The 27,958-nt window shown below is 41.1% G+C and overlaps 1 protein-coding gene across 33 annotated transcripts in view; it reads left to right on the top strand.

Annotated features, from left to right (window-relative positions):
• Nucleotides 1–27,958, top strand: part of SNAP91 (synaptosome associated protein 91) — a 138,383-nt gene that overhangs the window by 31,958 nt on the left and 78,467 nt on the right. For all 33 annotated transcript variants that reach the window (XM_043510603.1, XM_038395307.2, XM_043510602.1 and 30 more), the window contains exons 3-5: nucleotides 10,284–10,426; nucleotides 11,704–11,779; nucleotides 25,638–25,740. In XM_043510603.1, coding sequence (XP_043366538.1) covers nucleotides 10,284–10,426; nucleotides 11,704–11,779; nucleotides 25,638–25,740 — 322 coding nt within the window. The remainder of the gene's footprint in view (nucleotides 1–10,283; nucleotides 10,427–11,703; nucleotides 11,780–25,637; nucleotides 25,741–27,958) is intronic.

Below are 27,958 nucleotides of genomic sequence, written 5' to 3'. Positions count from 1 at the left end.
TGAGCTACAGCTCACTTCATCGGATGCATTCAGTGGAAAATACAGTGGGGAGATTTTATATACATAGAGAACACGAAACAATGGGTGTTACCATACCCCCCCAATCTGAAGCAAATACTCACAAGCAACCACACAACAGAACCACTAACCCAGGAACCTATCCTTGCAACAAAGCCTGTTGCCAACTGTGCCCACATATCTATTCAGGGGACACCATCATAGGGCCTAATCACATCAGCCACACTATCAGAGGCTCGTTCACCTGCACATCTACCAATGTGATATATGCCATCATGTGCCAGCAATGCCCCTCTGCCATGTACATTGGTCAAACTGGACAGTCTCTACGTAAAAGAATAAATGGACACAAATCAGACGTCAAGAATTATAACATTCAAAAACTAGTTGGAGAACACTTCAATTTCTCTGGTCACTTGATTACAGACCTTAGGGTAGCTATCCTTCAACCAAAAAACTTCAAAAACAGACTCCAACGAGAGAGTGCTGAATTAGAATTAATTTGCAAACTGGATACAATTAACTTATTCTCGAATGGAGACTGGGAGTGGATGGGTCATTACACAAAGTAAAACCATTTCCCCATGTTTATTCCCCACCCCCACCCCCCCGCTGTTCCTCAGACGTTCTTGTCAACTGCTGGAAATGGCCCACCTTGATTATCACTACAAAAGGTCCCCCCTGCGCTCCTGCTAGTAATCGCTCATTTTAAGCGATCACTCTGGTTACAGTGTGTATGGTAACACCCATTGTTTCATGTTCTCTGTGTATATAAATCTTCCCCACTGTATTTTCCACTGAATGCATCCGATGAAGTGAGCTCACGAAAGCTTGTGCTCAAATAAATTTTAGTCTCTAAGGTGCCACAAGTACTCCTTTTCTTTTTGCGAATACAGACTAACACGGCTGATACTCTGAAACCTGTCATTATCATCTGTGTTCCTTAATCCCTTACTATTTCTTCATTTAGTTGATTTTCCTCATCCTGTATTGAAACCAGGCATAACTTCCAGTTGAGCAGACCATATAGTCTTGAAGTCTTTATATTAAGATTAGAGATTTATTTTTTTTATGTGATGGTTCACTGCTACATCCCTAGTTAAGCTACGGCTAATTATTCTGACTCTTAATTTTCACCATATTTCTGGTTTGAATTTATCCATCTTCAAATTTCCAGTCATTGATCTTAATCCTTTTGCCCACTAGATTAGAGGATTCATATATCAGAAATCTCTTCCCCATGTAGATAATTCCAGACCCCAATAAGGCTATCTTCAGCTACTCCCAAATGGCAGGTTTTTTTTTATTCCCATATGTATTGGTGGTTAATGAGTGGTAAAATTTTCTCTAGTGTTGCCTCTTTAACAACTTACTTGCGTTCTTGTATTACTTCAGGTCCATTTCTTGTCCCAGGCTTAATTTCTTATTTATGTGCCTGCCTGTATTTAAACCACTGAGATGTCATACATTAAATTCAAAACTTAGCCTTGTTACTCTACTTGGCTTTGCCCTTTCAGCAGATGAAAGATGTCATGTAGGACAAACTGTAGAGTGCTGTTGAATCAGTTGAATGCTTCTTTCATTCCCCTCACTTGAAGGGAGTTTCAGATTAAAATGTAGATACTGAGGAGTAAACTCAGGAACTGGAAAATCTGATAGGCAAAAACAATTGCCTTTAGCCACCTTCCCTGTGTCCTGGCATCATGTCATTGTCGTCTTCAATTATTATTCTCTGGATTACTTGTATAGGCTTTTTTTTCTAGGTGTTTACAAACTTACATGATGTCCATATTTTACATGCTCTCTCTGCCCTCTCTCCTGCTGGTATCTGTTGAACTGACTTCTGATGCTTTGCTTTATGATTTGTGGGGATGAAGCGGATGAATCAGGTCCTGAATTGTTTTCCGTTTTTCCCCCATCCCTCATGCTTTTCAGTTTCACTGCTGAGGTAGGGTTGATTCTGAGTTGTAGACCTTGCATGTGGCACAGGCTACCAAGTGTTTGCTTGCTATACTTGTGCATAAGAATGGTCATAAGTGTTTTAGGCTGATAGGAAAAATTAACTGAATTGGGTAGTGTGTAAACAAAGCTGCTCCAGACTCTTTTGCTTTTAGGGTTTTCACTAAGTAAATAAACTCCTCCCTTTAATGTATTACTATAGTATTGTGAATAGACAAATGTCAACCTGATTGAACAGCAAAAATTCATCAAGTGGAAAGTATGTATTAGAGCTTTCTGAGAGCATAAACTGCTGCCATGCTACCTTGGTGTAATGTGTAAGAGTGGGTGAAATGGCAGCATCTTTGTGGAGGTTTTCCTGAGGTTAATTGGGCTGTAGCACTGATGTTGCCGTATTATGTAATTACTAGTGTGTATGTTGCCCTTTAGGCGCACCACTTTTTAGTAAAGATCAATTAGAGGTGATACTAAAACACTACATTTTAATATACTGTAAATTTAGAAAGTATTTTAAGTTTTTATTTTCCACTCAAAACATCTTTTAAGCCTGTACATAAAGATGCACTTTGGGAGGTAGCAGCAAGATAGGAATATTTATTACACCATAAACCGCTAGTTCTACACATCCCAGTTTTGCTTTCTTTGGAGGTGAAACAGTTGCAAACATGACCCACGTGTTCTGGTAATAGCCTAGCTATAAGTTATTTTGGTTCCCTCTCCTAGTGACCAGGGCTGGCTCCAGGCACCAGCATTCCAAGCAGGTGCTTGGGGTGGCAGTCAGAAAGGGATGGCAGTGTTTCTGTGGCGGCGGCAATTCGATGGCAGCTTCTCCCTTTTGCCATCTGCGGCGGCAGTTCAGCAGTGGCTTCTCCCTTTTGCCATCCCAGGCGGCAATTCGGTGGGGACAGTTTTGGGGTTTTTTTTTGTTTTTGTATTTTTTCCACCGCTTGGGGTGGCAAAAATGGTAGAGCTGGCCCTGCTACTGATTTGTATGAGCACATTATTCATAAACATTTATAGGCAAGTTTTTTGTGGTTTCATTTGCTTTTGGATACCATCTTCCAGATCACTCTTGTGTACTGTATTTCTTAGAAGATGGCTGTCAAGGCTGATTTCCCACTCTGGCACTTTGAGTGCAGGATTCTAAAAGGATTCTTGCAAAGATTCTAAAAATTAATACTGGCCACTCCAAGCTTGTATTAAACTCCCAAGGTTACAGCTTTTCTCTGACCTTGGGTGGTGGCAGCATCTACCCATCCAAGTGCAAAAAATCCCTTTTGGAATCCAGGAAGGCACACTTGGAAATTCCTTCATATGGGGTGCCCTCAAGCCCTTTCACCACCCCTTCCGGGGAAGAGCTGAACAATAAAGGAAATCGGCTGTTGCCACCAGCTAATTCAACATGTGCACAAACCTCTTAAGACGCACACAAACCCAATTCTGTTCTTTTAAAAAAAAAAAAAAAAAAAAAAAAGTAAAAATTTTATTAAAAACAAAGAAAATACATCTGGAACTTAGGCTATTGCTAGATTTTAAAAACAAATATAATAAGCATAAAGAATGGTGGGTGGAGTTTTTTTTGTTTTTTTCAGGTCAAGCTTAATAGTTACAAGCAAAACAAAAGTATTTGGGGGTTAGCGCAGAGGAGTCCACAAGCCTTGCAGAAATAAGAGATAAACCTAATCGCATCTTCCTAGACATTTTCCTGATCTACCTACATACTTGGGGTTTCAAATGAGTAGTTTCTAGGTATGATTTGATATTTTCTTTTTTCCATACCTGGCACAAGTTCTTGCAGTATAATTCCTCCCCTGTCCCTGATCTCCGGGAGAACAGCACAGACAGACAAAAGGAGAGTTTTTTTTGTTTCAATTTTAACAAGTTCTAGCCTTTTCATTGGCTCTTTTGTTCAGGTACCCACTCCCTTCCTTTTACCTATGGGCTTTTTAACCCTTTACAGGTAAAGCAAGTAAAGAACAGCTACTAACAGGGATTTTATGGCTGGCTGGCTGGGTGTCCAGAAAAGGTAGCTTACCCCCCTCTTCATTTAGCACAATTGTAAACCTTTCTCTGAATTTGGGTCCTAGGTTTCCTTTAACAAATCCATTTAAATATGGGTAGCATTCAGGTTCAAACATCCTTAACGTTCATAATTCTAGTATCAACCAGGGAAGGTTGGTATAATTCAGGGCTCACATTTGCTCCCAAATTACTGGGAAATTGGCCTTGTGTTGTGCTGACGTTCAAAAGTCTCTCACTTCCTGTATTCAGTGCTTAATTTGTGCCAGGGCTGAGCCCTGGCACCTCTAGGCTTGCCACATCAGTTATGAATGTAAAAAATGTGCTTGAGCCCCAGCACCTCTTTCATTACAATTAAACAATGCCTGTATTACATCAAGTACAGTAGTATATGTATTTATGAACATGTAAGTGTGCTCTTTAGCGTTTGTGCTAACGCCTCAAACATCACTCTTCTGTAAATTTAAAAAAAAAACTGCATTCCATGCAGGACTAGATTCAATAGTAGTCTAAATTTTGGAATTCTGTGTTCTTTTAACACATACTGAAGGTCATTAGTACTGTATCACTTTAGAAATAAACTGTGATGTGACCCAAATAGCCATGTCAGCTAATCAGTTGGGGTTTAATGGGTATGAAGACTGAACTACTCCAATCATTGATGCAATGTATTGGTGCTCCTTACAAATTGTGGGTGAGGAATAGCTGCAGGATATAGGTTCTGATCCTGAGGTGCAGAGCACTATAACTCTTATTACCCACACTGACATAGTTCTGAGAGAAGATGGAGGGTAAGTCTTCACTTCTGCTGTAAGCTGATCCTTCTGTAGAGGATGGCAGGGTCCTGGATTATGGGTCAAAAAGTGCTGGGCTAACACTGAGAGCAGTTAACATGTAGAATGCTTGGATGCATATCGAAGAAGAAATAAAACCAGGTATGTAAGGTTCTAAACAGTGGTGTGTTGCCATCTAGAGTAATAAATCAAAATCTTTTTAATGTTTCTAGTTCTGAAACTGCAAGTTTTTTGTGTACATGATAAACCTAAGTAATCATGATCTGTCAACTCTCATATTCTGCTCTATCATCCGTTTTCCTGTCACTAGCTATGACTAAACTTAGGCCCATTAAGATCTGCATGCTTGAACTCTTTAAGTGCTGTGTGGCTTTTCACTCATGTCAGTGGACCTCTGCATGGGCACAAGTGTTGCTTCCAAATTCAAAATAACTGACAGCATTGAATTTTTGGTCACATTACTTCAGTACAGGTCTTCCTGGTCCTGCTTCTGGTGTTCAAAGGTTTAGTTTCTTGGGCCTACTGACCCAATCAGACAAAGACTGCTGTTGTAACCATCAGTTGCATCCAAGGCAAGGTTCTACTGATATTGAGGGTATTTTAGAATTGACTATTTGCCCCATTTGTGTTCTTATTATGGCTGCAGTGCTAAACCTATTTCTGCCTTAATGCAACAGATGGATCTGGGGAGGGCTAGGTTTACCAGTAATGCCCTAGTAGAAAATAAACGTATCCTATCTCTTATGGCTGGGAAGAGTTCTTGAATTCCTTGTACGTGTTCTCCTTGGACCAGACTTACTTTGGTATCTGTTTTTGGCTTTTAGGGTCTCTGATATAGAATCCCACAATGATATTTTTTCCTTCTCTTCCCCAGACCCAGATATTTATATATAGTGTGACAAAGTTCCTGCTCTACCTTGGTGGGTCTTGCACTTATTGGTGAATTTGCTCACCTTGGAACTTCATGGCAGCCCTCAGCTTGGCCATTTTTCTGAATTCACAGTCCAGGTTGACTCCTCCTGTGTCTGACCAGGAGTTGGGAGGATTTGGGGGGAACCCGGGCCCGCCCTCTACTCCGGGTTCCAGCCCAGGGCCCTGTGGAATGCAGCTGTCTAGTGTGCCTCCTGGAACAGCTGTGCGACAGCTACAACTCCCTGAGCTACTTCCCCATGGCCTCCTCCCAACACCTTCTTTATCCTCACCATAGGACCTTACTCCTGGTGTTTGATGCTTGTACACATCAGTCCTCCAACAGTCCGTGTTCTTACTCAGCTCCTAGTGCCTCTTGCTCCCAACTCCTCACACGCACACCACAAACTGAAGTGAGCTCCTTTTTAAAACCCAGGTGCCCTGATTAGCCTGTCTTGATTCTAGCAGTTTCTTGATTGGCTGCAGGTGTTCTAATTAGCCTGTCTTAATTGTCACCAGAGGGTTCCTGATTGTTCTGAAACCTTCCCTGTTACCTTACCCAGGGAAAAGGGACCTACTTAGCCTGGGGCTAATATATCTGCCTTCTATTACTCTCCTATAGCCATCTGGTCCAATTCTGTCACAATAGTCTACTTCCCCCTCTTCTCTTCCTCCACCCCAAAGCCTCTGGGTTTTGAGGGTTTGCTTTGCATCCATAATTAACTCAATGTATGCATCTGCTGGTCAAAGCTTTCATAAGTTAAGAAACGGGCTTACAAAAAATTGACAGCCTTATCACTTTTGTCGCTGTCAAAAGCTATGGAGACACTGGAAGACGTAACTGCAGCAGTGAACATTTTGAAGGCTAGCTTTACAACAACTAGAAACTCCTCTGTTGAAAATAAGTTAAATTCCTCAATAACAGATATCAAGATATCAAACTTTCTCTGGCCTATATAAGCAGAGTGCATGGGTTCACTTATGATTCTCAAGTGACATGGTATTATAAGTCTGTTACCGAGAATGTGACCATTAAAAGGTTGTTCTGGCTGATACGCCTTTGGTATCCTGATGAGATCTGCAAAGGCATGCTGGCATGACTTAGGGTTGGGCTACATTGCAGTTAGACACCCATGGCTGGCCTGTGCTAGCTGACTCAGGCTCACAGGATTCGGGCTAATTGTGATGTAGACATTCAGGCTCAGGCGGGAGCCTGGGCTCTGTCACTCTCCTGCCAGCCTGAGCCCGAACACCTACAACACAATTAAAAGTTTCAGAGTAGCAGCTGTTAGTCTGTATTTGCAAAAAGAAAAGGAGGACTTGTGGCACCTTAGAGACTAACAAATTTATTTGAGCATAAGCTTTCGTGAGCTATAGCTCACTTCATCGGATGCATTCAGTGGAAAATACAGTGGGGAGATTGATATACACACAGAGAGAACATGAAACAATGGGTTTTATCATACACGCTGTAAGGAGAGTGATCACTTAAGATGAGTCATCACCAGCAGCAGAGGGGGGAAAGGAGGAAAACCTTTCATGGTGACAAGCAAGGTAGGCTATTTCCAGCAGTTAACAAGAAATCTGAGGAACAGTGGGGGGGTGGGGTGGGGAGGAGAAATAACATGGGGAAATAGTTTTACTTCGTGTAATGACTCATCCATTCCCAGTCTCTATTCAAGCCTAAGTTAGTTGTATCCAGTTTGCAAATTAATTCCAATTCAGCAGTCTCTAATTGGAGTCTGTTTGTTTTTTGAAGTTTTTTTGTTGAAGGATAGCCACTCTTAGGTCTGTGATCGAGTGACCAGAGAGATTGAAGTGTTCTCCAACTGGTTTTTGAATGTTATAATTCTTGACGTCTGATTTGTGTCCATTTATTCTTTTACATAAAGACTGTCCAGTTTGACCAATGTACATGGCAGTGGGGCATTGCTGGCACATGATGGCATATATCATATTGGTAGATGCGCAGGTGAATGAGCCTCTGATAGTGTGGCTGATGTGATTAGGCCCTATGATGGTGTCCCCTGAATAGATATTTGGGCACAGTTGGCAACAGGCTTTGTTGCAAGGATAGGTTCCTGGGTTAGTGGTTCTGTTGTGTGGTTGCTGGTGACCAGATTGGTGATCACTTTAGAAATGGCCTCAGGCTGGGGGGCTGTCTGTAAGCAAGAACTGGTCTGTCTCCCAAGATCTGTGAGAGTGATGGGTCGTCCTTCAGGATAGGTTGTAGATCCTTGATGCGTTGGAGAGGTTTTAGTTGGGGGCTGAAGGTGATGGCTAGTGGCGTTCTGTTGTTTTCTTTGTTGGGCCTGTCCTGTAGTAGGTGACTTCTGGGTACTCTTATGGCTCTGTCAATCTGTTTCTTCACTTCAGCAGGGGGGTATTGTAGTTGTAGGAATACATGATCGAGACCTTGTAGGTGTTTGTCTCTGTCTGAGGGGTTGGAGCAAATGCGGTTATATCGTAGAGCTTGGCTGTAGACAATGGATCGTGTGGTATGATCTGGATGAAAGCTCGAGGCATGTAGGTAGGAATAGCGGTCAGTAGGTTTCCGATATAGGGTGGTGATTATGTGACCATCGCTTATTAGCACCGTAGTGTCCAGGAAGTGGATCTCTTGTGTGGACTGGTCCAGGCTGAGGTTGATGGTGGGATGGAAATTGTTGAAATCATGGTGGAATTCCTCAAGGGCTTCTTTTCCATGGGTCCAGGTGATGTCATCAATGTAGCGTAAGTAGAGTAGGGGCATTAGGGGACGAGAGCTGAGGAAGCGTTGTTCTAAGTCAGCCATAAAAATGTTGGCATACTGTGGGGCCACGCGGTACCCATCACAGTGCCGCTGATTTGAAGGTATACATTGTCCCCAAATGTGAAATAGTTATGGGTGAGGACAAAGTCACAAAGTTCAGCCACCAGGTTAGCCGTAACATTATTGGGGATACTGTTCCTGACGACATGTAGTCCATCTTTGTGTGGAATGTTGGTGTAGAGGGCTTCTACATCCATAGTGGCTAGGATGGTGTTTTTAGGAAGATCACCAATGGACTGTAGTTTCCTCAGGAAGTCAGTGGTGTCTCGAAGATAGCTGGGAGTGCTGGTAATGTAGGGCCTGAGGAGGGAGTCTACAAAGCCAGACAATCCTGCTGTCAGGGTGCCAATGCCTGAGATGATGGGGCATCCAGGATTTCCAAGTTTATGGATCTTGGGTAGCAGATAGAATACCCCAGGTCGGGGCTCCAGGGGTGTGTCTGTGCGGATTTGTTCTTGTGCTTTTTCAGGGAGTTTCTTGAGCAAATGCTGTAGTTTCTTTTGGTAACTCTCAGTGGGATCAGAGGGTAATGGCTTGTAGAAAGTGGTGTTGGAGAGCTGCCTAGTAGCCTCTTGTTCATATTCCAACCTATTCATGATGACGAAGCCATTACCCTCTGATCCCACTGCTGGAAATAGCCTACCTTGCTTGTCACCATGAAAGGTTTTCCTCCTTCCCACCCCCAGCCCCCTGCTGCTGGTGATGGCTCATCTTAAGTGATCACTCTCCTTACAGTGTATATGATAAAACCCATTGTTTCGTGTGTGTGTGTGTGTGTGTGTGTGTGTGTGTGTGTGTGTGTGTGTGTATAAATCTCCCCACTGTATCTTCCACCAAATGCATCTGATGAAGTGAGCTGTAGCTCACGAAAGCTTATACTCAAATAAATTTGTTAGTCTCTAAGGTAACACAATTAAACAAGCACTTAGCCTGACCCTGTGTGTCTATATGCACTGACTCCGTGGGTGCTCCAGGGCTGAAGCACCCACAGGGAAAAATTAATGGGTGCTCTGCACCCACCGACAGCCAAGCTCCCTGCCCCACCTCACCTCACCACCTCCTCCACCTTCTCCCCTGAGCGCACCAGATCCCCACTCCTCCGCCTATCTCCCAGCACTTGCCATTGCCAAACAGTTCTAGCAAGCTCCGGGAGGGATGGGGGAGGAGCGGGAATGTGGCGCACTCGGGGAAAATGTGGGACTGGGGCGGGGATTTGGGGAAGGAATTGGAATAGGGGCAGGAATGGGGGGAGTTGAGGCGGGGACTTTGGAGAAGGGATTGGAATGGGGGTGGGAGGGGAAGGGGCAGAGGTCAAGTCAGGGCGGGGCAGAGGAGCGGGAGTCGAGCACCCATGTGTGAGTCAGCTGGCATGGGCCAACTATAGGTTTTTACTTGCAGTGTAGACTTATCCTTAGAGCGTGCATTACTAGATAAGCAACAATAGTTGGTGCTATCCTCTCACCTACTTCATATAAGACCAAAACATGTCTTTAACTCCAAAGGAGCTTTTGATAATGTCAAATTGAAATGGTGTAACTTCTTTGATAACCCTTTAAGAATAAATGTTGGGTTGGGATGGCCAGTACACTCTCTCTCAGCCTTGAGGATAGATACTATGATAAATGTCTTTGGACTCTTGTGTTTCAATATATTATCTGTTATCACAGTCTCATTGAAACTCTTACTCTAATCTAGTCTACCAGATGCTGTTCTGTTTGTCTTTTCTGTACTTACTGTAACCGTTTTCCTTTTTTTTCTTTTTTTTTAAATAGATTTGATCCAGGCAACCAATGAGACCAATGTTAATATTCCTCAAATGGCTGATACTCTTTTTGAGCGAGCAACAAATAGTAGCTGGGTGGTGGTTTTCAAAGCCTTAGTTACAACACATCATCTAATGGTTCATGGCAATGAGGTAAGCAAATGGAATTCTCTCATAAGACCATGTTTACCCTGAAGAAATTCCTGGATAGATCATTGAAAATTTAAAAGTACCTTTTTTTAATTGTTTTGATCTCTCAATGTTTCATGAAAACAAAGGACTAAACTTGTCAGTTGATACTTTTCCAAATTTAAATTGAAGCTGGAGATATTAAGTGCCAGTACAGAACTAGCAGTTAGGCTTTCCTTCTAGCAATTGTAACTTGTCAACATAATAGATCAGGTAATCATTCATTCTTTAACTTCTGCCTCATCTTAATTAGAAACTAAAGTTAAAGTTACAAAGAGTATTTAAGTTGTAACATTCTAATATGCTTGTTTATGACCATAATGACTGAGAAGTTAAGGAAAAAAATACGTAGGGGGAAAACTCTAAATGTTGTGGAACCCTCACTTTTACCTGCCTCCTGTGACTGGTTCTCTGATTTAGGTCTGTCTGACCTCTGTTAATGTGTTCTTTTTGCCTAAAAACTTGACTTTTATACTAACAAGGCATTACCCATTTCATTTTTATTCATTTTATAGCCACAGCTCTTCAGACCATTGTCCTAGTGAACGTCTGCTATACAAATGATGATTTTTTTCTCCACTATATGAAAATTTAATAGCATTTCTCAGCTCATATTTTCCTAATCTTTGTTTGTGTTTGACTTTAGATTAGTGGCTCTTTAAATATAAAACTTCCTTGAGCGAATTCAGCCTCTTTACAATTGTACTTTGCATGTGGAATGAAGTAATTCCACTCGTGCCTTCCACTGTGTGTGTGCGCGCACATGCATGCACCATGCACTTGTCTCTTATGTAGCTGCATCAAAATTCCTAGTTCAACTCCATTGTCTATCATTCCAGATTTTTTTTTTTTTTTTTTTTTTTTTTTTTTTTAGTTGGCTACTAATGTGCTTTCCCCATTTTTGCTTGAGGAAGGGCAGGACAGTAGATTAGCCTAAGTCTCATTTTATGAATGCTATTAACTGTTAAAGAGAACAACCAAAGGCTCAAGTCAAAACATAGGTTCTAACTCCCTTCAGGTTCCTGATTTTTGAGAAAGTTCTAATCTGGATCCAGGCTTTGTGGCTTTGGCCATCTATATCCACTTGAGTCAGAGTGACTCGGGTCAGTTAGCAGGAGATCAGCTGAATCTTCCCTTTATATGTACATATGATCAGCTCTGATTTTTTACCTGCTTGCAGATCTGGACTGGAATGAAGAGGTCATGGAGAGGAAATTGACTTTCATTTTTGTGTCTTGCAGAGATTTATTCAGTATTTGGCATCTAGAAACACGCTATTCAATCTCAGCAATTTTTTGGACAAAAGTGGATCACATGGTAAGAATGTGGTGGTCTGTCTGTATTAAACTTCAGCAATAAGATACTGCTAATATCTCATAGGCCTTACTAACCTATATTAGTAGAGACTCATTGAAAGTTATGAATTAGGGAGCATATGAAGCCAAAATGGGAATAATCCATTCTAAAATGTATTTCATTTGACAAACTTGCGTTTTCTTTACTTTGTAAATGTAATGAAGCTGTAAGACTAAGTGAGATGGGGTGCTATTCTAAAATTCCCAGCTGGCCGGTCAGTTTCTGCAGAACTTAAAATTTTCATGGGGGAGAATAATTGAAGTTCCCATACCTCATGACTTAAAACAGAACCTTTCAAATGGGAATAAGGCAGGGTATCTTATCCTATTAATTTATCTCTTTATTATAACTGGATGTAATGGAAGTTAAAGATGAAAGTGGCAACTGGTTTTATTTTATATATAAATATATATTTTATCCATCCTGGAAAGAACTCTAAATGAGAAATTGTTCCCTAATGTGTCTTTTCTCATTTAGTATTAAACATTCCTAATAAGGAGGACTCCCTCACTTGTAGGAGATGTTCTGTACCTTTCAAGATAGGCTTTTGTTTTATTATCGTTGCACATCAAGAAAGAGAGAAGTCACTTGGGGGGGCAAGAGGAAGTTGAGGAGGCCAGAGGGGCCAATCCGGGGGTGGGGATGGCAAGTTGGCATGAGAAAGTGGTGGAACTCTAATTCTACATTGATTGCTGAACTTTGTAGTGAGGCTTCCTTAATATGGTGTTGTTTTTAACCTAAAAGTTTTCTCTGTGGATGGAATAAATTCCCTCTTTTTTTAATAGCAGGAAGCTGTTAAAGAATTATATGAATGGCTTTAGGAGTATGTGCAGGAAACACAAATGCTGGAGTGGTTGCTAGCATCACAAAGATGTTTCAGCTCTTATCAAAAAGGACACATCGTACAGGAGAAAAAAATAGTATTTTGAGTTTTGTTATAGGTTCACACACAGGGCAAGGAATAAAACTAGAGAAGAACATGTTTAAATGCTTGAGCTCCATTTGTTTGAATTCCTGCTGATGCCTGGTTTGAAGTAATTCTGCTTTCTATGTTGACAAATTCTGTTCTCCCCTGCCCCCACCACTGTCCTCCTTGTTTACAGGTATCTTAAACTTACCATTTATAAATATTACCACAATATACAGAGACCCATAATCATAGAGTAATTTATATAAAGTTTGGGGAGCTGTCCAGGGAATACTATAGTGATGGGCCTGATCTTAGTAAAGATATGAAACCTGCTATTTCAAGATCATTAATGAAACTGGCAGTTGATATTGAATTGGAAGGAGACGCAAATCCTACTGAAGATGGAAATACAGGCAGAAAATAAACGTTCAGCTTGGAGAAAATCCAAAACAGAGATTCTGTACCTCGGAGGGAAATGTGGAAAGATTTATGGGTGATGTGGGATGCTAATTACACCTGATAAGCATGGAGATGTAGCAACAGAAGGCCAGTGCTATTTGGGACTGCATAGACAATGGTATTACAGGGGGGTCATTGATAGCACAGAGGTATTGTCCTTATATAAAAAGCCCTTTAATGTTGCCAGTAAAGACATGTTCCCTGTGTTAAATACTATTGATTTTCATATGAAGTTGTCAGTATAAAATGCACTAACAATTGTAAGGGAAAACTAATTTATTTAGTTGGAGTTAGAATTAAGCTAATCCCAGTCAGACTCGTAAAAATACAAATAACAGATACCAATATGTTATAATATGCCCAAAGTGTTCATAAAGGTATTTTGAGCAACTCTTATTTTTTACCTTAGTGATCTGTACTTGTGTTGTCTACCTTTTCTCTTTTGTCAATATGTCTATTTTACTGTCTCCACTGTTCCCTTTGACAGTATGCTAGCAATAACTGCAGACTTCTGTGCTCCTAACTCTTTCCATCGTCCATTAGATTCTTAAAAATGAACACATTTCTCCTGCTTTTATTTAGAGTATTTACTAACGCTCTAGGGGACGTGTCTTTATCTAATTAATTTTGACTCATTTTATGTAGTGTTGTTTTACAGAATCTCAATAACACTGCAATGGCACAAGCTTACTTAAATTTTTTCTACAAAAGACTATTTTAGTAAACTAATCTGTTCGTTCAGGAAACTTTAAACTAAGTTCTGCTGAAATCTGGCATTAAATAAAACCATCTTAAGTAATGAACAAGTACATAGAGTTTAGTATGGGTTTGTGTAACTCTTAATCTACACCTCTCACCAAATGAAAATTAGAAAATCAAAACTGAGGGGCAACCTAAGGTCCTTTCTTTGCCTGGCGGTCCTTTGCAAACATGTCTGTGGATAGGCTTGAGGTACCACTTTTGTATATATCTTTGAGTTGTAGGATAAGTCTGGAGTAATGATTCTTTGCATGTCCCTCCCCATTTTGCAACTGATGCTCCTGCCTGTTTTACACAAACCTCCATTTCCAGTGAGACCAGTCCTGATTTATACTAGGCTTGTTCTAATGTTAGACTGCCAGTTTTTACGTCAATCCAGTAGAGAAATATAATCTATCATATTCGAGTAGAAACATATACTTCAAAGTGTTACAATAGCGCAATATCAAATACTTGCAAAATCCATTTTTCAGTTAAGAGCAAACCTCTGCTGTCTTATGCTTCACTGATGTATACCACTGAGATCTTTGTACTAGCAGAGATCTGTCCAGAGTTGATGGCTGCCCACATGCCAGCATGGGAGTCTGTGTTTGTTTGTCTGTCTTGCTCTTTTTTCCTGGTCCAATCCTGCCATGACTTGACTGGGCCAGACTATAGACTTCCCTTTCGGACTTGTGAACAGTAGGTAAATGCTGTGACTCAAAACAGTTTCTTTGAGTACATCCTTTATTTTAAATGAACATAATGAACAGAGAGAAGAGATTACAAGAACAAGGCCTATTTGCATTAAGGTTGCCAAACCTCCCAGTTTTGCTGGGAGACTCCCAGAATCGCACTCAATTTCCTGGAGCTTACTGAAGCCAAACAGAGATTTTTTTTTTAAGCTGCTGAAAGTGCAGCAGGGCTAAGGCAGTCTCCCTGCCTGCCCTGGCCCTGCGCCGCTCCTGGAAGCAATCGGCACTTCCCTACGGCCCCTGGAGGCCAATGTGAGCTGCAGGCCATGGCGGCACCTAGCACCCCATCATCCCCCAGGGGCTGCAGGGATGTGCTGGCCACTTCCGGGAGCAGCAAACAAAAGGGGCAGCGCATGGGGTCCCCTGTCTCCTCTTACCTCAGGTGGCTCCTGGTTGGCGGTGCAGCACGACTAAAGCAGGCTCCGCTCCCGCAGTGCCCATTGGTCACTGTTCCCGGCCAATTGGAGCTGTGGAGTCAGTGCTCAGGGCACAGGCAGTGTGCAGAAACCCCTGCTCCCCACCCCCCAGGCACAGCAAGGACTTGCTGGCTGCTTCCGGGAGCAGCACGGGGCCAGGGCAGGCAGGGGACCTTGCCTTAACCCTGCTGCACAGCCAGCGGAGAGCTACTCAAGGTAAGTCCAGCTGGAGCCAGCACCAACACCCTGCCCCAGCCCTGAGCCCTCTCCTGGAGCTGGACACCAAACCCCCTCCCACATGCCAAACCCCTCAGCCCCAGCCCAGTGAGGGTGCACGAAAGCAAGCAACAGAGGGAGGGGGGACCTCGGAGAAGGGATGGGGAAGGGCAAGGGTGTTTGGCTTTGTGTGATTAGACAGTTGGCAACCCTAATTTGCATGTTGTCTTACCATCAATCTCAGCCTGGACCAGTCCACACAAGAGATCCACTTCCTGGACACTACAGTGCTAAAAAGCGATGGTCACGTAAACACCACCCTATACCGGAAACCTACTGACTGCTATTCCTACCTACATGCCTCCAGCTTTCACCCAGATCACACCTCACAATCCATTGTCTACAGCCAAGCTCTACAATATAACTGCATTTGCTCCAACCCCTCAGACAGAGACAAACACCTACAAGATCTCTATCATGCATTCCTACAACTACAATACCCACCTGCTGAAGTGAAGAAACAGATTGACAGAGCCAGAAGAGTACCCAGAAGTCACCTACTACAGGACAGACCCAACAAAGAAAACAGAACGCCACTAGCCATCATCTTCAGCCCTCAACTAAAACCTCTCCAACACATCATCAAGGATCTACAACCTATCCTGAAGGACAACCCATCACTCTCACAGATCTTGGGAGACAGGCCAGTCCTTGCTTACAGACAGCTCACCAGCAACCACACAACAGAACCACTAACCCAGGACCTATCCTTGCAACAAAGCCCGTTGCCAACTCTGTCCACATACCTATTCAGGGGACACCATCATAGGGCCTAATCACATTATCCACACTATTAGAGGCTCTTTCACCTGCGCATCTACCAATGTGATATATGCCATCATGTGCCAGCAATGCCCTTCTGCTATGTACATTGGTCAAACTGGACAGTCTCTACGTAAAAGAATGAATGGACACAAATCAGACGTCAAGAATTATAACATTCAAAAACCAGTTGGAGAACACTTCAGTCTCTCTGGTCACTCGATTACAGACCTAAGAGGTGGCTATCCTTCAACAAAAAAGCTTCAAAAACAGACTCCAACGAGAGACTGCTGAATTGGAATTAATTTGCAAACTGGATATAATTAACTTAGGCTTGAATAGAGACTGGGAATGGATGAGTCATTACACAAAGTAAAACTATTTCCCCATTTATTTTCCCCCTCCCCACCCCCACTGTTCCTCAGACGTTCTTGTCAACTGCTGGAAATGGCCCACCTTGATTATCGCCACAAAAGGTTTTCTTCTTCTTCCTCCCCCCCCACCCACCTGCTGGTAATAGCTCGTCTTAAGTGATCACTCTCCTTACAGTGTGTATAGTAATACCCATTTTTTTCATGTTCTCTCGCGCTCTGTGTGTGTGTGTGTGTGTGTGTGTGTGTGTGTGTGTACATACACACAATCTCCCCACTGTATTTTCCACTGAATACATCCGATGAAGTGAGCTGTAGCTCACGAAAGCTTGTGCTCAAATAAATGTGTTAGTCTCTAAGGTGCCACAAGTCCTCCTTTTCTTTTTGCAAATACAGACTAATACGGCTGCTACTCTGAAACCTAACTGCTTAGGTAGATCTAACTTACCTCCCTATTGCCCCCACATCCAAGAATGAAGGGGCAGCAGACCTCAAGCAGTCACTGACTCCTTCTGACCCCCCCCCCCAAGCTCTTTCATTTTTTCCACCTGAAGTGCCCCTGAGGCCTCAAGCTGGGACCTTTCACCTCCAATCAGAATCCTGATCCATGCTAGTAGAAGTTGACACTTGTTTTAAGTATTAGTGACTGAGTTAGCCCATTGTCTGCCTTCCTGGCTGGGCAGCAAAATCACATAGTTGTAGAGGGTTAACTAAGTCCTATGTAGCAGACAGCATGACAGTAATAGGCATTCTACTGATTCTGTGTACACCCCTATCTCCCACATTCTTAACAGTAATTTATATTAATCCAATTCCTAGAAGAAAGCAAACTTTTATGAATATAGGCCTCCAACTTCAAGGCCTATTATTTACAGTAGGCCTCAGGACACACAAAGACTTTGGACCAAAGAGGGAAGCATTGGCCGAGGGACTACAGTAGACTCCTAAGTTTCTCCCCTCCAAGCTGGAGCCAGATCTCCAGGAGGCCCAGCCTAAAGAGTTAAAAGGACAGAATCCAAAGTGCAGACATCTACCCAGTACAAAGATATTCTCCTGCCAGAAAAGAACAGGAAGACCAAGAGAAAAGGTCTAGACAATGGAATAACAGAGCATAATGTTAGAATTTTTTTCCCTAATGTTACTGTTTTAGTGTTACTCCTTTAATTGAACTATTCTACACACAGTCTTGTCTCATCTCTGCCATATTGAGAGTAAAGACCCTTCCTTTTTTATTTGTTTTCTGCATGTGAGAATTTTTTCTTGGGTATGAACATTTACGTGTTGGATGCCCACATGGTTAATAGTTGGCATGCACACAGCACCCGCTTTTTGGAAGCGGATAATGTGCTTTCCATAGCTGTATAAAGTAACATTTCTGTTTACCACTGCACAAACTGTCCTGGTCAAGCCTTGCCAAGTCTTTTTAGGGGTCCAAAAATATTTCTGGACATTTTTTCTGAAAGCTTTGCTATTTAGTTTTATGGACCTTGCTTCTAATTCCTGGAAGAGGTGATGTGTGCAGCAGAATTCAAAGAATCAAATACTTTGTGTGCGTGCGCATGAATAGGGGAGTGATGGTGAAAGTTCTTGAAGGTGGATATCTTTTTTTTTTTTTTTTTTTTTTTTTTTTTTAAATCTACATGAACAATTTGTTGAACACAAACACTGCCTTGAATATTCTTAATTTGAAAATGGTGGTAGTAGTAGCAGGAGAAATATTCAGTATCCAGTGCAGGGATTCAGAAGGGAAAAGGTATGGGTTGGTTAGAATGGCAAGAGTTATCTGATTTGCTAGCTGGATTTTTTCCTCCACTGTCACCTGCAGTCAGTAAATTGTAGTCAGCAGAAATTGTTAGGATGACATTCTCATAAACCCTGATTTTATGGTCGTAATAACCAGACGCTAGCATGGATATTTCTTCACAACATGTAAACTGTCTAATGGAGTAGACATCTGAATCTGTGGTGACCTCTTCAGACCAAAGGAACTATAAACAGATTGCAGTACCATAAATTTTCCTTCTTTTTTCCAGTCTTTGGCTAATGTGCACGCACAGTATATAACTGAAGCTCCACTGGAAATTGGAGCAATTGCATGTAACATGATCCATACCCCCTGTGGTTAGTAAGATGGCTGGGATCACTTGAGTTCCCTCTTGACATAGATTTTGCTGTAAGGCAGCATGAACTACCACCCCGTTAAAGCCAGCAATAGTTCTTCCAATACACAAGGGCCTTCACATGCAGCAAATTATCGCCTGGTAGCAACCTTCCTTTCCTAACTAATTGAAAAGTAATAGATTTTTTCAAAATTCTCAGTTTTGAACTCATCTGTCCAACCAGTGAAGTTTCAGGCCAGGATATGAAATAAACATTAAGTTCACGGATGGATGGGCCATATTTTTGGAGTGTAATGTATCCATCCTACACATGCTTACATCACATCATTTGAAAGCTTTTTTTTATATACGTTTAATTGAGGTATGATGTGGAGCTGTCAAATACTGCCATAAGCCTGCAGGCTAGGTAAAACAATGGTACCCAAAATGTCAAGCTACCAAATGGCAATGTATTAAAATATTTTTTTTATTTGCTTTGCATGGGAAAGTCTCCCCCCACCCCCGAAATGATGGAACTGTTTAACATGTGGCAAAAATGCTGGTTCCTTGCTAGTGCTGCAAAAACCGAACTAGGAAGAGTCCCAGGGAGGGGTGTTCATTCCAAATGGAATTGTACCACTTCCTGCTGATAGAAATCTCATTCATGAAGGAGATAATAGAAATATCTCCTTCAGAGACAGACTATTAATATCTCAGGATATTCTGGGGGAGACGCAACATTGCTAGACTTTCTTATTGATTCTGATGTGTATGCAGTTTGTATTGCAGATCAAACGCTTGCTGGTAAGCAATTAACCATTCTCTACATGGCTTGATTCTAGCATTTGAGACCCTGAGGGCTCTGAAACTTTATTCATTGTTAAATGATGTGAACAGGGAGAAGGTTCTACTGTAGCTCTAACACTTTGGCAAATGTTGGCTGATACTCAAAAGGTATTTGAGTTCTTGCAATATGTCTATTAAAGAGCTTGATGATGCTATAACTCTGTGTATGCTGCTGTTGGAGGAATGTCAGGCAGGGTGGTCATAGTATGTCCTGTCTCCTACGTTCAATTATGGAATCATTTTCTCCAAGTCATACTACTAAATGTCTGTGTAGAGCAAGATGGTGATTGGAAACTTCAGTTACAAACCCAACATGCCAAGCTTCAATAGTTCTTAAGAGCAAACTCGCCCAACCATGTCAGGTAGATATCCGTCTACATTCTTGATATCCCTGAAGAAGTACAGTGCCTCTGAATGTTTGAAATTTTCTGTGCATCAGCTTCCTGGATCTTTCAGTGGAATTTGAGTGACATGGGAACAGAACTGTCAAAGACTCAAAGGGCAGAGTGGGAATGTAGGACTGGCAAGAAAGAAACTAGCTCTTGTCAGGTGGACTCTCTCATAAAAGAACTTGAATATGAAAAAGCTATAAGAACAAGAAGTAGTGAAGACAGAGTCCACAGACAAGTCCTTGCCACTAAACTGAAGAGGTATGAAGAGCACGTTACAGCTCTTACCAACTATGCCATCAGCAATATTGAAAACCCATTTGACCCTGAATCACATCTAGAGGTTCCTATCAATGTTATCTACTGACAGCATGTAACATCAGATGTACAAGAGTTTCTACTCCAAAAGAGCAGATTCTGTAGAAAACCAATAAAGCAATTTGAGAGGTGCAGTTGATCCCGATTGGACCCATCGTTTCTTCATTCCAGTCAATAAATTTGGCATCAGAACCTTGCTGACATAGCCAAGAAATCAATTTTTAAGTCTGGCAAGGAAGGACAATCATAGCAGCTATTAGTTCAGAAACTGTTTTCTGAAGAGCCCTGTCATTGGTGAGATGCGAAGATGATTTTTCAATGGCAACTGTTCTTAGGCACAAGTCCTGTTGTGGGACTATGTGTCTGTCCCACGGTGATGGGACAATGAGAAGAACAGACTAAGCTGAATTAGGACATCATCTGGAAGCTCAAACTGAAAGAATCCATGAGCTAAGAGCATTCAACAAAGAAACCACAGTGTACATCAGAGAGGCCATGGGTGGAGACAAATTCCACACATTTGATGAATTGGCTATATACTTAAGGAAGGTCCTCAGAGGATGTGATAAAACTAATTCTGTATTCAAAGTCTGACAGCTTTGACAACAATAAATGAGATCTGCAGAAAGACAGAGCAGGACAGGATGTAATGTCTGATGGAAGAAATACAAGGCGATTCGTGTGCCTCCATGGAAAACCTTCTAAACACGTCGTCCAACAAGGATATCTTAGAGGAGTTTTACAAGTGACTATGGTTCAAAATGCCTGTAGGTGCAGGAGCACATCCAGTAAAGACATTTTCTTAGTGGAGGTTTTTCTAATGGTGAAGTAGCAAAGTCCATCTCCAGTAGAGGCGTTTGAAGCCCAAGACTTTTGTATAGTACTCAAGAGGAAGCCGTCACAAGGCTACTTCTGCAAGCTGTATGTTCCAGTATGGCTTTTGGGTCTCTTGGTGTCAAAGGAACTACAGTAACTTAGGTAATCTGAGACGTTTTGGTCCTTGCTGTTCACTACTTTCCAAAATGGAACACAGATATTGTGTGGATTCAAATGGCACCATTACTAGCACAACTGTCAAGCGTTGCTTCATACCTGTGCATGCAATTTGTGACGCACTCACTCCTGACTTCTGCAACATGCTTTCTCCTGTACATGCATTAACAGGATGTGACTGTGTCATCACTACTTAATATTGGTAGGGAGAAGGAAATCTGTGTTTAATGTCATAATAAAGGGAGCTTACCACTTCAGAGATCTTGCCAAATTGGAGGAGAGTGATGTACAAGCTGCAATTTCTGCTGCAAGGAAGTTAGTAACAGTACTGTGTGACCAGAGCAAAAAAGAAAAGGAAACCCACAGACGTGAATTGTTGCTTCTCAGTCTAGCTATCAAAAAGAACAAGTCCCTGGCCAAACTCCCACAGTGTGGGGACCGTTTTGAAGAGCATGACAAGTGCATCTTGGAAAAGAAAGATTTGGGACGACATACATAGATAAACCAGATACGGGATTGCCACTGCAACATCAATTGAAAAACATGGATGGTGAACTACTTCCTGTATTCTTAAAGGGCTCAATGGCATCTGAGTTTCTACAAGATCTTCTTAGTGCCTGTACCAATTGCTGCACAATCAACTGTCTATAGTCAAAACAATCTTTCCTGCACAAAACTATGTACATACCAAGGCAATGAAGACTGGTGTAACCATACACTCTCTTGACGGAGCTCATGATGATGATTGATGATTATTGCATATCATTAGTGCTATCACATTTCAATGATACCTGTACAAACTTGTTCCTAGATTTTATTACCCTTTAGATTGTGATGCTTTTGAGGTCAAAGAAATCCAATGTTCTTTGTCTTGAAATAATCATTTAACAAACAGATGCAAATATTTCAGTGTTCATTTTAATGTGTTAGTGTCCTTCTTTATCCCTATTGCTATAGTAACAGCACCATTTGGCAGCTCCCCATATGCATCATCTTAAAGTAGACAAAGTAAGTTGTGTAGAAGGATACATTTAAGTTGACCACATTGGTGTCTGCTGTTCACCTATATGGCATTCAGTGTCAATGACTACAGTATACTATTCTTTTACTGCAAGGTAGGATCAGGGTTAATGTGGAAGTACTGACTTGGATGTGACCCCCCCCCCTCCACCTGGAGTAGTATGTAGGTGAAAGGGCATCACACACTATCCTACCAGATTATTCACCTGTGGAGTTTCTTGTGGCTTTTGTAGTATCCCTCCATCCTGTTAAGTTTACTGTAAGAAATCATAAGCCATGACACTACATAGACACCCAGATCTATACCTCTCATCAGATGTATATAATACTGTTGTTCAACTATCGTAGTAGCTATCTAGGATCAACAAGTGGATGTACAGCAATTGTCAAACTCAAACAAGACAGAGGTGATGCTCAAGGAAAGATGGAAAAATTTAGAGCAAGGAACCATCAAATAGTAAAGCTGGTACATGGCCTGGGAATTGTTCTAGATTGACCGACTGTTTCTGGACACTCAGCCAGAGCTACCTGAAATGCTCTCATTCTTCTGTTGTTGCCCAGAAGGCAGTGCCCCATACGGTCTGTTAATGGCCTGTCCACAGTTGCCTACACTTCCATGATACCTAGTTGGGATGGCAATTCAATGTGTATGCAATACTTGGAAATGAGTGCACTTAATTTCCAAGTTCCAACCAGTTCAGAACACTGCAGTTTGCTTCCTAAGCAGAACTGACTGCTTAGAACACATCATCTTAGTCTGCTATTCATTATACTGTTCCTTTCATATAAAATCAGGTAAAACTTCAGATAAATTTTGGTCCAGTGCAAAGGGAGTGCAATCAATACACCTTTTGTTGTGAATTCTTGCTCTTTTAGAGCGATAATCTACTGGAACAACAATATTGTCAATTTCAGGAGTCAAACTCCATGCAAGCAGGGGGATGGAGCTCTTTCCGCAACTGACCTGCAACCTCATTTTTACTTCTTCAGGAACAGACTGCGACTGCAGTACCCTTGTATAACCTTATTGAATTAAGGTTCAATATCTTTGGAGTTCATTGTATTAAATGTAAAGATTCCAAATTATTGTGGGCCTGTATGATCAAAGGACTACATTGAACGTTGTAGCAGATGATCTTTGGGGACAAGGATGATCTTTGGGGACAATATGTGTGAAGTGGATTTCCTGGGAAACATCTAGGGGGAAACATTTTCTCCCCTGACTTTTCCATCTCTGCTTATGGAGAAACGCAACCCTTTGGAGCTTATGCACTGGGGAGAGGGCAATTATCTGTCTGATTACCTGTTCTCAGGGTCCCAAGATCAGAGACCTGAACTATATAAAGCAGGGATTTACATATTCATTGGGGTGGTTGTTCTGAACTAACAGCTTTTATGAATTCATAACCACAGAAAAATTCCTTGTTGGGGTTTGAAGGACTGAACGCCTACCAGAGCCTTGTTTGGTGTTTGTATTAGCATGTGTGTAGATCGCATTTTTTTAAATGTTTTCTCTGTGATTCTTTCAGTTTAAGAATAAAAAGGTTTGATAAGGAAGGGTGTTGTGGTAACTTCTGATTGATTGTGAAAAATTTACGCTGTCTGTGCCCTGTGAGGAGAAAGCAGGAAAGGCAGCCTGCTTAGGCAGTCTGGCTTGCTGTGGCTATCAGTGTAAGCAGGGAACAGTGCAGATTGGAAAAACCTCAGTCGGCTAGTGGAGAGAGACAGGTCTCCTCCAATCAAGGGAGATGATGGCTGAGGAGCCAGGAGCCTACAGTAGATGCCCTTTCTGAACCATTGGGGGTAGGCAGAGTATACAGGTGCTTGTGGAAGACTTGCAAGGAAGATTACAATTCTAACATAGCCTCCCACAACAATAACAAACTAAAGGGAGAAGGGCGTGTGCCCATGCACATAGTGAAAAAGGAATACTTCTAGCTGCTGCCAAGAAAGGAGTGCAAGAGTTCACTTGATGAACCCTGTCTTGGAAGGCATACTGTGGTATTGGGTGCCTAATCTGAATTGGATGACTCGGAGAGGTGGAAGAACTTGCAGTAGTTGAGGCAAGGGGTAACTAGAGCAGAAGTCAACTGGGACTACAACCCCCAAACTAGCTGTTTCTTGCTGTAACCTTTATTCCCATAAACACTTGTAGGTGTATGCCATAACTGTTTTGTGGCTGCATCCTTCTTATTGGTTATATATAGTAGCTGCTACAACTCCATGTTCTTCCTGCACCTTTCCTACAAAATAGTTTACAAGGGATTAGTAGAAGAGTTGTAACTGAAGTGTTCCCTCAGTTATTCTGCCCTCCCACAAAAAACACACACACCATTATGACTTGGCTTACCCTCCTCATGATGTTAAGATTCCATTAACCAAGCTTTATTGAAACTTCAGAAATTACAAATATAAATTAATTTACAAGTGTTAGTATGGGGGATTTATATGAAAACAGAAATTCTGGCTCACACACTGAGTGATATAAAGTGTTATAGTTTCTGATGTGCTTCAGGTTGTCCAAGGAGAATTAAAGGGGTATAAAATAGATTACACACAGCACAGTATTTCTAACTTTTCATTTTTTACATATCTACAGAGTTAGCAGTAAGTCATCCTCTAACTTATAAGGCTAAATACAGGACTCTGTCTTTAATCACTTTTAGAGTGCTAATTATTTGTGTTTTGTGAATTATTTTGCTTAGCTTGTCAGTGGAGCAAGCTAGAATACCCACAAGACTTCAAATGAGTAAACTATGAAATGAGAAATGCAGGTGGCTTTCGTCTAAACATTAATTATTTTAGATATGTTCAGTTACAAAGTTTCTCTAAGGTATCATCCAAAGTATAATCAAAGACTGCCATAGACTGAAATAATTGCAGGAACAGAAGCGCTATTCATCTGGTAAATTCTGTTACCTAAGACAATATTGCAGGCTACAAGTATGCAGCATGTAATAGATGTCGGAAGAGACTCTCTTGAATTTAACATGACTGTTTGGACAAAAGTATAGTAATTTGGGCGTGCTTTTGAGTCTTTCGGATAGGTCAGAAACTACTGACACTTGCTAATGGTTTTCAGTTATGGTTACAAGATCAATTAACAAAAGCATGTAAATCTACTGATTCAGAACTTTTTTTTTTTAAATATATAGTATAAGCAATAGAGCGACTTCCACATTTAATCTGGCTTGTGCTGTTGCTTGGCTAGTGAGCAGTGATTCTTATACGAACTGTGGTTTTGTTTTGTTTTACTTTTATTTGGTGGGGTTCAATTAAATTTTCAAAACTGAGAATTCTTCCTATGAACTTCCTTTGAAGTGTCACTTTTTCATATGTAAGGCTACGTCTAGTCTCAGTAGATTTTGCAATGTGCCGTTTTTTCAGTTTTAGCAAATGGGTAAGTGTCTTTATAAACAATTACACCGATCCGGTTTAACAAAACATGGAACTTTCTTTTATTGCAGGATATGATATGTCTACCTTCATAAGGCGTTATAGTAGATACTTGAATGAAAAAGCATTCTCCTACAGACAAATGGCATTTGATTTTGCAAGAGTGAAGAAAGGGTAAGCTGTTTATTTACATATTTAAACTTAATTATGATGGGACTTGAGTGAAACCTGACTCTTCTGACATTAAAATAAATAATTATCTAATGCTTTAATGAAAGGGCATAGTTTAAGTATTAGTTGAACAGCAAATGAAAGATGCAACTAAATCTAAACATTAAGAAATAATTTAGTTTGTCAAGTAGTGGTAGTCCATACTCCCTCAGTGCAGTCTTAAATAATGTATTGAGCTGAGTTGTGTGAAAACCCCTCAATGCCAACTGGTAGAGGGCACACCATACTGTAACCCTTATCAGGCCTGACACACTCACTGCCTCCAACACAGTTGTAATATGTATCCAAAGATATCCTTTGTAAACTGGTGATGTCTGATCAGGAATATCATTGTGTGTATGTGTGAGTTGGGCATAAAGGTGTGTGTGTGCTGGGTATATGATTGGAGGCACTGAATGGATCCAGTGGATCCTTACACAAAGGAACGTAGTATTATCTGTCTGCTTGGCTGGATTACAGACAGAGGTCAATGAAAGTACACATACATGTAAGATAAATCAATCAATCCAAGCTAATAATAATAAATTTATATAATAAAAATAATAAATTTGTTAGTCTCTAAGGTGCCACAAGTACTCCTTTTCTTAATCCAAGCTAACAAGCTGAAGCTTAGAGAACATACTGGTGGTTTGTTTTCTTGGCTCTTTAGACAGAAATAATGGATGCTGGAAAATATAAGGGGAACAAAAAGATCTTCTAGTTATCTGTCACTTAAGTGACGACAAAGGAAAGCGCACCCTCTGAGCCTGAGAAAGTTGGATCCCCCAGCCTGGCAGGCTAGAGATTCTGGTAACTTGATTTGAGAACTGCTTAAGCAAAGACTGTAACTTGCTAAAATTAAGTTTTAGTCACTAGAAAGTGTTTTGTTTTGTAATCATATCTTGTAACAATTTTATCTTAGTATCACTTAAATCTCTATTCTTTGTAGGTAAACTTATTCTTAGCTTTACTACAAATCATACCTGTGCTGTTCTAATAAAGTATCGAATGAGTCCTCAGGTAACCAAACAGGCTTGTGTGTACAGTGTCTTTTTGGAGGCAGTGAACTGAATTTCTGTGTGTCCAGTCTCTCTGTGGACACTACAGAGCCATGTGTCTGGAAACTCAGGAATTGGGGGTTCACAGGTTGGTGGTTTTTAAACCTGCAAGGCAGAGTAAAGACAGAGTGTCAAAGAATCTGCTAGTGAGGCAGACTGACTGACTGGCATGGTAGGAAGCTGACATACCCTTCAACCTCTGCGCAAGAGAGCTTTATGTAGATTAGACTGTAACATAGGACACTGAGCTAGGTGTCACAATGTTAAGTCAGGATGACTAAACTGAGTAGAAAATCTGTATATAGGAGCTTTCAGTGCAGTGCATTTATTTTTTTATTTAAAACTGCTATAACATGTTTTTTCTGCAGGCATATTGCATGTAGAAACTGGAGAGAGCGTTATTGCTCTTAGTCCTGAAGCTACCATATTTGGAAGGCTGTACACTCTTCTTGTAGAAGGTTATAGTAAAAGAGTTCAAGCGCCACAAGAACTGGAAGATAGGCAGAGTAAAGAAGCTTAAACTTCTATACTTAAAAAAAAAAAAAATTTAATGGAGGGGACATTGGGCCATATTGTCATAGTTCCATTGCAGATGATGGTTATGGGAGATAGCAGTTCCCTGAAATAAATATTTTTAGGGTTTTAAAAATGTTCTCAAAACTTAAAGCAAATGAGCAGTAGAATAATTACTAAGAGATTGTTAGACCAGCTTGATGAGAATTTGGTGAGAATAATGTAATAATTCATCTTTCAAAACATACGGGATCAGATCAAATGAGCCAGCTGGCCTTTTCAGGCCCTACTAAATGTTTGAATTGCATTGTGATAGTTGGCATTTTACTGTGTAGACTGCTTTGTCTTGCTTGTTTTTTCTTAATAGTACTTTCTTGAGGCACTTGAACAAAATATTTTTACCAAGAAAAAGATGGTCTTAACCTTCAAAAACTTTTTTTAAAAAACCTGTTTTTAGTTTGTTTGTAGACTATCTCTATTCAAACTATCCCCTCTTTAAAAAAAAAAAAAAAAAAAAAAAAAAGCCTGCATAAGGAGGGGCCTTGAAGCTTATCTGGCTCTGGACAAAGGACAGAAGTAAATTCTGGAGCTGAGGCTGTCCACTGAGTGCC

Source organism: Dermochelys coriacea, chromosome 3, assembly GCF_009764565.3.
Source record: "Dermochelys coriacea isolate rDerCor1 chromosome 3, rDerCor1.pri.v4, whole genome shotgun sequence".
In the NCBI taxonomy this organism is placed as follows: domain Eukaryota; kingdom Metazoa; phylum Chordata; order Testudines; family Dermochelyidae; genus Dermochelys; species Dermochelys coriacea.
The sequence above is the reverse complement of the archived record's forward strand: the minus strand, read 5'-3'. Positions and strand labels throughout refer to the sequence as shown.